Source organism: Sinocyclocheilus anshuiensis, unplaced genomic scaffold, assembly GCF_001515605.1.
Source record: "Sinocyclocheilus anshuiensis isolate Anshui unplaced genomic scaffold, SAMN03320099.WGS_v1.1 scaffold670, whole genome shotgun sequence".
Classification (NCBI taxonomy): Eukaryota; Metazoa; Chordata; class Actinopteri; order Cypriniformes; family Cyprinidae; genus Sinocyclocheilus; species Sinocyclocheilus anshuiensis.
The window spans coordinates 345648-357179 of record NW_015546062.1 but is presented as its reverse complement, the minus strand read 5'-3'; the positions used below and the strand labels follow the sequence as shown (position 1 = coordinate 357179).

At 38.1% G+C, this 11532-nt stretch overlaps 2 protein-coding genes across 6 annotated transcripts in view; one reads left to right on the top strand and one right to left on the bottom strand.

Annotated features, from left to right (window-relative positions):
- Positions 1 to 1380, top strand: part of mylipb (myosin regulatory light chain interacting protein b) — a 7703-nt gene extending 6323 nt beyond the window's left edge. For both annotated transcript variants that reach the window (XM_016500759.1, XM_016500758.1), the window contains one exon: positions 586 to 1380. In XM_016500759.1, coding sequence (XP_016356245.1) covers positions 586 to 753 — 168 coding nt within the window. In that variant the 3' untranslated portion in view covers positions 754 to 1380. The remainder of the gene's footprint in view (positions 1 to 585) is intronic.
- Positions 1381 to 3906: 2526 nt separating this feature from the next.
- Positions 3907 to 11532, bottom strand: part of LOC107699498 (ataxin-1-like) — a 21784-nt gene continuing 14158 nt past the window's right edge. For all 4 annotated transcript variants that reach the window (XM_016500753.1, XM_016500754.1, XM_016500752.1 and 1 more), the window contains exons 2-3: positions 7632 to 9729; positions 3907 to 7519 (exon numbers count right to left, since the gene is read on the bottom strand). In XM_016500753.1, coding sequence (XP_016356239.1) covers positions 6941 to 7519; positions 7632 to 9521 — 2469 coding nt within the window. In that variant the 5' untranslated portion in view covers positions 9522 to 9729 and the 3' untranslated portion in view covers positions 3907 to 6940. The remainder of the gene's footprint in view (positions 7520 to 7631; positions 9730 to 11532) is intronic.

Here is an 11532-nt window from a genome sequence, read left to right as displayed (position 1 = left end):
TTGACAGTATTTATTTATATACATTATTATATATATATATATATATATATATATATATATACTGTATATATATTTATATATAAAACACTATATCTCATATATTATATATAACTATATCACATATAATATTGTGTATTGTGTAATATTGTGGTATTTTCTTGTGAAAAAAACGTTCAACATATTCAACACTGATGACAAATAAAAGAAAGTAATTTTTTTCTCATGCTTAGCAATCATCTAAATTGACCAGTTAAGTTAATGATTAAGAGAACTTACACTCTTAGGTTTACATAACTTCTGGTTACCCTCCTAACATATTTCTCGACGTGCTGTCAGCCATTAGCGGGTGTAGATCTTGATAATCAGACATTTCTCGTTACGCAATAGTCCTGTGACCTTTTGAATTTCACCTTCTGACATCACAGAAGTCTTATATCATTCAGTTCAGTGGTGCATGACTGGATAGTTAAAACTGGCACATCGCCTAACTGCATAATTAACAAAAACAAAAAAGAAAAAAATATAGGTTTAAATAAGAATATGTTTGACATTAATGATATTTTCCCTTCTTTCCTCTCTTATCAGTGTTGTCCAGTGTGCCGTTCAGATGTGGACCGTGTTCAGCATGTCTATTTACCCACCTGTGCTAGTCTACTTGGCCTGGCAGAGGCAAAAACCACCACCTTCAGTGTGTCCAGAGGGACTTCCGTCTCAGAGGATTGTGGCGATAAAGAAAATACCTGCCAGATGTAGGATGGATAACATCTGCTCACCATACATGGACACCATGAGACTATTTTAAAAATACAGAAGAAATGTTATGATAAATTATACAGAGGTTCTTAAGAGTGAGCTGAACATCACAGGGTGAGGCCGGCTATCAGCAAATACCTCAAAAAACAAACAAAAAAACAATTACTACTGTTAATCATACTGTTATTTTTCACAGTATGCACTATATTTATAGGCATAAAAATGAATAAACAGTTTTATACTGGAGGTCATTAAGAGAGGCAAATATTGGGCATGGTACTCAGCAAATTTCTTATGATTGTTTAGTTACTGTATTAGGACACATAAGTAAATACAAATGTAGTTCTTAACACTCCACATCAACTGTATTCTATATCAGAAAGGATTTTTAAAAAGGTGTATTTTATATTTGTCTCTGTGTGTATACAGTTTTATCTTACAAATATTTCAGAAAATACATTTCGTTAAATTACATGAAAAGGGGTTCTTTCTAGTGCTACTGCAGTAGTCATAAAATAAGTCTATTATGCACTATATTACAAAAGGGTCCATATAACAAAGAATTATGTCCTCTTTCAGATTGACATGTATTTCATCAATATTTCGTTATGTAATAAAGAGCTTTTACACACCTTTTAATACCTGCCTGGTATTTTTGTTTTTGTTTTGTTTAATTAATTCTAGGACCTTATTCTAGACATATTACATCTTTCCGTGTGCACCTTTATTCATGCAACTGTAATACTATATACACACACCCTTTTTCATATTAATAAAATACTTCTCTAACAGTGTACTGTACAGTACAGAGTCTCATTTTAAGGTAGTGAGACTCATGTTTTGCACGTATAACTACTGATATACTGTACATGTAACTACTGATATGCTATATGTGTTACAGTACTGATATGCAGGCTACAGTGTCTGTGTCGAAAGTGAATTGATGGCAAAGGTTATAGCCAGTATAACGTTATGATAATTCTGAGAAGGCTAGGCAAGTACTGTAAAGTACAGTAAAGATAACTATCAAATAAGTGTCCTGACAGTGTTATACTTCTTTACAGAGCATGGCCAGTTAAAAATACAATTTCAATCTGCTTATAATTTAATATGCTTATATTTAAAAATTATGTAGGCTAAATCGAGATAAATATTCTACATATATACTAAATATTTATATATTTATTTAATTAATTAATGCCGAGAGGCTTGTTTGTAGTCTTATGGAGACTCTTTCTACAGGATACATCAATACGCCAGTAGGAGGCGACAAGTCTTTATGAGTGAGTCATTTATTTATTCACCTGATTCGTTCAAAAACTCTAATTCAGATAAAGTGACCGACTGAATGCGGAACAGTAATTCTCCTAATATGCCTGTCATACATTGCAAAAATAGTAGTTGTAATATGCTAGTATGCTGTTCCGAATACAGCCACGTTTTAATGAGTGAGTCATTGAATCATTTTATCACCCAATTAGTTCAAACACATTGATTCATTTAGAAACGAAACACTACAAATGTTTTTGTTGCTCGGAGAAATTCAGCGGTTATTTGAAACCGAAAAATTGTCTACAATGTAAGTTACTCAACATTTACTTATTGTTTATTGAACTGTTCTATGAAAGCATTCGTATAACAGTATTAATCAACATCACTCGTGTGATATTGGATGTATAGTATGTGTAGTATGACATTTATTTGGTGGATAAAGACATTATGATATAAGGTAAATGTTCAGGAAAGAAAAACAGTGCTGCCCCAGGTTGTCATCTGCAAGCCTGGAACAAGGAACAGAATGTTCTCCATGAAGAAAACTACTATGCATTAACTATAGGCTTACAGACAAACCATTTAGCCCAAAGTTCATAACTCTCGCACAATCTTACCCATCTGAGTCACAGGCTATTTTCATGTCAAGCTATACTTTGAGTGTGTTTGCATGTGTTATGTAATGGGTGGCTGGAGTTGATGTAAGGTATTTACCTGAAGGTAGTGTCTTAGAAAAGTGCATATCTGTGATCGGAGACATGGGGCAATCATCATTTTATTGAAAGTGACGCCTCCACTCTTTCTCCATATTTTATCTCTCCACATTCTTAAAAATAAAGGTTCTTTATTAGCACCTATGTTTCCATGAAGAACCTTTAGCATCCATGAAAACTTTTCAACGCACAAAAGGATCTTTACATTAATGTTCTTTAAACTAGTAAAAGTGATTCTCTTAAGATTGGTTCACTAAAAGATTATTTGGGGAAACCTTTGTTCTCCTATGGCATCACGGCAAAAACCCCCATCTGAAACATTATATGAGGAATTATACAGCATATATGCAGCATATGTGCATATATGAGGAATTAAAGGGTCTCAGGAGGCATTTGTAAAGAGGTCAAGCACAACCTTGACTTTGTCATTGAATAATTCAAAGCATCTATGTGTGGCTGTACAGTAAAAACAACAACAAAAAACTGATTTCAGTCAGTTTTAGGTTTATCATCTCAAATAAAATCAGTTTATCGAAGGAAAAAGGCAACCAAAATTGGCACAGTAGTTTATTAGAGTGATTATACAGATACAATAGATTTGTACTATACAGGAAGTCATTGAACTAGACATATTAGCCAAAAGTCGAATCCGATGTTCCTTTCTATTTAACAAAAATCAAAACAGCTACAAAAACTTGCAAGCACCACCAAAGAAATGATCACTGACTTCACTGAACAGTCTTGGATGCTCTGTTCACATAAACACGCCACAGTTAGAAAAGCTGAGGTTGACTTCTGTCTTAATTGCTTTTTGTCAGTTTGTAGAAAAGGAGCTTGTCAAAGAATGAGAAAAATATCACAGGTACAACGAATCACACAAATATAGTCATTTACATCGAATATATAAGAAAATGAGAAATCAGTTATGTGCTTTTTTCTTCTTTTTTGAAGAAATGTCACTCTGGCGATTGAGGTTTTAACGGGAGGTATAAGATCTAGATCTTCCTTGAAAAAGAAAAAAACAATGAGATCATTGGTGTGTATTCTATAGGTCAATTTCTAGACATCAAGTTTGGTCTTCCAACCCTAAATGAGGCCTTGTGGTATTGCTAGAACTAATCCTGGCTATGGACCATTGAGGCATATAATCCATATTGTTTATGCTCAAATTTATACATACAACAGAAAGTTGTATTTTCCCATATGAATGCATTTTCAATAGCAAGCACAAGAGCTACATTCACAACATGACTCATCATGCTAGTTAAAGTTAGCCGCCTTTGTACATTGGGTGCATGTACAATGATGGGATGTAGAGGGCGCAATAGTCAGCCAGTGACTTCCCATGAGTCATAGCACTGGAGCTAAAATGATCACCAGCTATTTTTTTTGTAACTGAGCATTTTTGCAAAAAGTAACACAGGAACAGAAACAGTCGGGCCAGTTTCTCAACCTGAGAATGCAGTTTGACTATAAATCGCTATAATGCTTTTATGCCTTCAAGTGGCTGACAGCCTTCTTTTTAAAAACAAACAAACAAACAAAAAGTTTTTTTTGATGCAGATGATAATAAATCGCTGTTGTTAGGTTGAAACAGAATAGCACACACTGGATAAAAGAACGTTCGTTGCCAACAGTGTTGAAACCTGACTGTCTTCAATTAAGTTATCCACACAGTGCACAAACACACTGAGGTTTACATGTAATTAGCTACACAGGAAAAAAGAGAGAGAGAGAAAAGAGAGAGAACAATGATACATATGAAACAAACAACAATCCAGAAACATTGATACTTTTGTAATGGTTTCTAGTCTATTGTCATAGCACTGACTTTTCTACTGCCTTACCAGTATCACCAGTACAATGGACTGTACTGAACATATTGTAGCTGTGTGGCTACTAATCAACAATCCCTTTCATTTCTCTTTCATTGTCCTCTCTCTTCAAAAGTGCATAAAATCCAAATCCAAATTGGACTGAATGTGCAATCAAGCATTACTTCTACAATATGAGGTCTATTGTGATTCCATCTGAATAAAACCCTAGAACAATACCTTTTTCAAGTCAGTCAACAAACTGACTTTAGTGAAAAACTCACACTCATGACCACACATATCAAAATGAATAGTTTTTAGGTGACCTACAGAGCTGGCAATATGAAGTGTTACTGTTAACTATAAGTTTCCATACATACACTCGGCTTTACTCTTTAAAATGTCTACTTGTGCAAATAGCAAAATTCTTATATGTATTCAAATATTTTTTTTCTGAATTGATAACAGCACTCATATGTATTAAACAGTCAGTTGAATTAGATAAGAATTATTTTGTGACTGTTTCACACAAAATACATCTGAAGACAATCCCATAAGGCTTTTGTTTATGGAATAGAGCAATTACATTAGTCATTTAAAAAAGAAAGTTTATGGATTATTACCTTCTCTGTTATTTTTCATTGCAGTGTACTAAATTAATTCCTTTAACATGACCAGCACAGCAAAGATAAAGACAGAGAAAATAGATAATGTGTATACTAAAATCTAAAGATAGTGTCTCAACATTCATATTGTATTTTCTTTTTTTTTCTCTGCAGAGAAGTTACAAGACTGACCATTACATGTTTAGGTCATTAGCAGCACACTGCTAAGTATGGAGAATCAAAATTATAAAAGAGACCCACAGTGGATGACATACCTTATTCTGAGTAGTAGCTATAAATGATTTTGATGCAGACAAAAAATAGGCTGTGAGAGACTGAAGCATAGTCCTTTCAGGATATCTTATGTCTATGTTCGCAATTAATTTTTGCCTATACTGGAAATTTAAATTTTCAGTGACAGAGCAGATTGAACACAGCACAGCATCCTCCTTTGACCCACTGATTCTTACAATTTAAATGATCATATCTATGTAATTTTGTTAACTTTATCAGATGCTAAATTTATTATATAAACAAGTCAATACAAAAAGGCCAATTCTGTTTGTGATAACCCTGTAAAACATGGCTTGTTTTGAACATTTGAGTATGCTGCGTAGATTTATTTGTATGGCAATCATATTGTATCTTTAACAAAGAATTCATTATTGCAGCTGGACTGATTAAGGCCCCAATACTTAAAATAGTGTAAAGAAGACATCATTATTGAAAAACACTAAATGAGAAGTGCTTTGCACAGAAATTGGGTAGTAATGCACAAAATGACTAACAGCACTCAAAATGGTCTGTTGCCGTAGTAACAAAACAAAGGTGGGAATGTTTCCATCCATTCATTCAACTTCCCCTAACCTTTCTTTAAAGTGCTAATTCTGTCTTGAACGGAGACTTCTCTACACAGCCACTTTGACAATGTGAAGATTTCTCCAACGCTTTCTCACTCAAAACTGAGATCACAGATCCGATCAGGCCATCTGATTGGGTTAATTGTTAAATGCACATATGAGGTATGTGAAAGCTCAGTATTGCATATCTAGAAGACTATCAGCAATTGAATTAACATATAAGGATAAATCATTTAACATTCAATGTTGTATCTTGATGCTTTACTTGACTTAAGTCTGATTTAAAGTAGTCACTCGAGCATGTCACTCTCAGATGACATTATGTAAGCAAGGGATTATTGGGGGCAGTAACAAGTGGAAGGCTGCGTCTGTCAAGATAATCATTTTCACACAACTTGCGGAAGTCACTGTTAACCTTTTGCCATTAATCCATGTAACAGTCCATATCCAGTCAAAGCCCTGATTATGAATGAATTCAGTACACATAACAGTAGAATAAAATTATACACCAACTGCTCAGCAAGCTGAGAAAAAAGTGGTCAGAACTTGCAATATACAAGCCAAAACTGTCATGTCCAGCTGATTTAAAAAAAATGTCTAAGGATAAATATTACATATGACATGACTCAAATGATCAAACACATTAGTTACAGTAACCTGGATATGAATGTGATAGGAAAGCAACAAAGTACCAAAAAGTAAATCTGCTCTTCCTTGTCCCTCTTGGAGTCCATGGCAGTGATGGGGAAAGTATTCGGAGTCTCTGTTTTTGAAGCAAAAGCATTTTCTTGGACACCAAGTAAAAATAAATTTTATTCAGTTAATCAACATTATGTGATTTCTCAAATTAAGTAAGGCTAATTAATGTATTTCTTGGTTAGAAATTGACTCCCCACCACTGCTCTATGGAGTTCTGAACATCCTCAGCAACCTGTGCTAGAGCGGCCCTCAATGCTGACCTTCAGCCGATGTGGGAGGAAGGAAAATTTGGGTAAAATCTGAGGGTCCTCTTGCGACCTCCATATTTCTCCCCTCTCTGGAGCAGACCATCTCCTCTTGCGGCTAACTGCTCTCTCGACACTAAATGTGCATGTCTTTTCTGCCTGGGTCTGGAGGTTCACCTGTGTCTGAGAAATTATTCCCCCATTCTCCAAGAGGGTCAACAAATTTCTTGGGTTAGAAGTTTCAACCAGTGTTCCTGCAGTATTTTCCACTCCTGATGTCATTTTGTGTCCTTTCTTAATATCCTCCATTTGGGTTGGTCTTTCCTCAACTGGCCCATTGTTTTTGGCTGGTTTGTATTTCGTCAAAGAGTCTGAAAAATTATCTTTCTTTTGAATGCTATCTTTTAGGCTTTTAAGGGTTAGAGAGATACAAACATCACCCACAGAGAGTTTGGCACAGGATAGTGCTAGCAACTGGGTGGTGCGGTCAGGGCAGCAGGACGACCAACCTTGACCAAACACAAAGAAAGGGTATTCCACCAGAACCTCGACACAGACCTAAAACAGAGAAAACCAATAATAATATTTGAGTTCCAATGGTTCATTAAGCTCTACCGAAGATTACTGCTAACATGACAAGTGAGCTTGGTTTGAAAAGAAACTGACTAACCTGGGCTTTGTTCTCTCCCACTGAGAACTGTATGATGACAGCATTGGGTGTGCGGCTGCACTCTATGCGCTCTACAGTGCTGGAGTCAATCTTCAGTTCTCCACTCACCTCCGCACTTTGCACAAAGTCCTCTGTCCGCAGATCCTCCACACGCTTTAGTTCGCCGTCTGCCAACTGGATAATAGAGCCCTTCATGAAGAATGGTGGTAGGCCTGGTGATGGTGATGATGGTGAGCTGTCAGGGCTTGTGGATGTTGGAGGTGTTACAGGAACTGGAGACCCCACTACACCGGCTGAAAGAACAGGCAGCTGTATTTGGGTTGGACTTGGCATGACACAGGAGGCATGACCTCCATCAGAAACTGTGATGTCTTTACCATTGGGTAGGACTGAAGCTGCAGCTGCAGGTGGGGATGTATTAATAAAGGTCTGAGGCAGAGCTGTTGATGCATTTGCAACACTGGGGATGACAGAACAGCGGGTGACCTCCGGCTCAGCAGTAGTTGGATTGATGTTAGTGGCACTCACTGGAATTAGCAAGGAGGGGTTGCCTGAGATCACCACGTGCTGTGGCAGGTTGCTTTGATAACCAGTTACTGCTTGCTGGGGTCCACCAGAAGCACTGGTGATGTAGCCAATAATTGGGAGCTGCGTTGCAGAGTAAAGGCTGGTGGAGAGCTCTTGTTGGGGAGTGTTGTGAGGAGCCTGCAGGAGTGTGTGCGGGTAGATTGTGGAGGCCAGAGAAACTTGGCTGTCTGAGGACGTAAGGGCGGACACTCTGGACATTGGTTTGCCTATGCAGATCCCTCCTCTCTCAGCAAGGTGCAAAGATGAGTGGTTCTTACCCAAGATACTTTGGAGCTCTGAGTTGCTGTTTGCTGCAAGGTGGCTACTGGATACCAACATCAGCGATGTCTGCAGTCCTGTTCTCTCATGAGTGCTGTAGTCTGTTGGAAGCAGAACCTGAGCTTGGGTCTGGAGGCCCAGGTTATGGTTTTGCTTGTGGCTTTGGTCACCTTCTGACTGGCTAAGAATCCCTTTGGCAGTACTGTGCTTGACCATTGAAATCTCTCCTAATGTACCATTCTGCATCTCTCTGGGATGTGAGTCCGGTTGCTTTGCAATGAAGCCATCTGTGTAGTGTAGAACCACTTGAGAGGGGGTAAGGGCCAGGGCATGAGGGGCAAGGACTGCTGAATGTGGATGGATTTGAATGGGCAGTTGGGCAGAAGGGGAGGACACTGCCAAACCCAAAGGAGCACTCTCTACCTGGATGCATTGACTATGGGAAACATTTGGTATAGAGGAAATTACATGATGATTCTGTGAATCAAGGCTGGATGCTTGGGAGATGACAGCTGTTGTGGCCAAAACCTCTTGTGGCGTCCTCCGTGGCTGTGTTGGACTGGTTGTGGATGGCACAATTTGTGAAGAGATATAACTTGTATAGGGTCCTATGAGCTGGAGATTGGGGGGAAGTTGTGTGTATTGGACGGAGCCTATGGTTTGAGGAAGGCTTGTGGAGAGAACTGCAGGATTGGCTGTTAGCATGGTAGGCCCAGAGAAAACTCCTTTGTACGTGGAGCTATTGGAAGAGAATGAAAAGCCAGCAGATGTAGTAGTTGGAGGATATTCCGTCACCACAGTGAGAGCCTTATTTGATGGTGGGGGGCTGTCAGGCTCAGCACTGTTGCTCTGTGATGGGCCTGCATTGTTGGGGATGTGGGCCATGCTAGCCATGGTAGCAACACTGGCTAGCCAAGCCAAATTCTCTCCACTCTGGCTCTCACTAACAGCAGCTGACACCAGCACCTGCTTCCCTTCCAGAGCTAAAATCTCCCGCTTTTTTGGCGGAAGACATTCATTACAACGCTCCTGGTTAGACTTCATGGTCTTGGAGCTTGTCCCGTATTTTAACCCACTCGTCTTGATCAGGATGTTTTAAAGTTCAAAGTAGAACTCAGTTGTCAAGATTTTAATTGTTCTATTACTTTGCTCCACTTTTACTATAGTCTTGCCCATTGTCAGGACTCTTGTCATGAAAGGATTCATGTGCTTCATGTGGAATCATCTCTCACTGATGGCAATTGGTCCATACCTTCATCAGAGAGACAGAAAACAAAAACAAACATTGAGAAAGTGTATCCTCTATGCACTGCCTTTGAGTCTATAAAACAAGTTCAAACCTATGTGCCTAAAAGTAGCATATTATGTGATTGTTGATCTTACAGTAGCATCCTTTCAGTTATGAGTGCCAAATAAAGAAATAGTTTGAAATGGAATACATTTGATTTTGTTTAGCAACCGGAAATTTGTATTTAATATGCTAATTACAAAGTCAAACCTCACCTTATCTACTGAACACTTTGACTTCCTTTTCTTTTCTATGTATTAGTAGTGTAAACAACAGTTTAGTGAAAACGAATGTATGTCATTATCGAGAGTACCTCTGCACGTAAACAACGCATGCGTGTGGTGCTGCTGACGTACTGTAGAACACGCATGCGCTGCGCCTTGTTTACGTGCAGAGAAACGCACGCGTCGTGGTACTCTCCATAATGGCAGAAGACGTCATTCGGACGAGAAAATTGTTGAATAAAATTATTTTTGTTTTCTTTGCACAAAAAAAGTATTCTTGTAGCTTTTGAAGCAGTTGAACCACTGATGTCCTATGGACTGTTTTACCGATGTCCTTACTACATTTCTTTGGCTTGACCGTGGTAGTACCCTTGCTGTCCATGGAAGGTCAGAGAGCTCTCGCATTTCATAAAAAATATCTTAATTTGTGTTCCGAAAATGAATGAAGGTCTTACAGGTTTTGAAACGACATGAGGGTGAGTAATTAATGAAAGAATTTTCATTTTTGGGTGAACTATCCCTTTAATGCATTTATGAATGATGCTTTTATTCAAGTGATAAGTAATGGATCTCCAAGGGGGTACAATGAACACGTCTCCATAATCAAATGTAAATCTTAATCGTTCTCATGCTTTAAGGATTAATAATGTTTGCACATTCATACAGTTCATCTACATACATCAGTGAGGATGAAGAGAGCACAGGGTGAAAACTTAATATGCGGAAAGAGTGTGTGGACAAGAAAAAGATGAAGGAAGAGAATACAGAAAGAGAAAGAGAGAACACTGGCTCTCCTGACCCACATTGAGCTCTGCCTGCAAGCGAGCATAGTTATTGAGTTAGAGTGTAACAGTGGAGAAGAAAGAGAGAGAGAGCAAGAGAGAGCGAGGGAGGGGGGAATAGAGGGAGGGAGAGATCCCTTCACCACAGTAGATCTGCACCAATCACTGTCCTACTTTCCCCTGCTACAGCTTACACCACACAGCCATTGAATGCTTTAGTCTATTGTACACAGAGCACAATACACACACGTACACATCAGCATATCCATTGGACTGATACGCGCTTATGCATATGTGATTTGGTGCAGAGTGCTCATGTATCAAAGAACAATAGAACTGTAGTGATCACATAGATCACAATCTTACACAGCTTTCATTGCACACAGCATAACAAAAGTACATTAAAAACATTACATATATATAACTGCATTCCCCTGTATCATTTCATGTATTTACAGGGATCCATAAACATTTTTGTGATACATTATTACATCCTAAAACATTGGATGAAAAACAAACATTCCCAATGCAGGCAGACAGTATTGTTTACCATTAACCTCTAAACCGGACAGACAGTCATTCATGTGACTGTAAAAAAATACTGAGAGATTGAAACTGTATATAAAGCCCAAGCCTCTATAGAGAGATTTTAAGTATTCTGAATATAATATTTGCATGCACTTTGCGTTTCTAAAAGATGTTCTTCTGCCTTTAGCGTACTTGCATGTATACGCTTGCTGAGTTCCTTATGGTATTATATA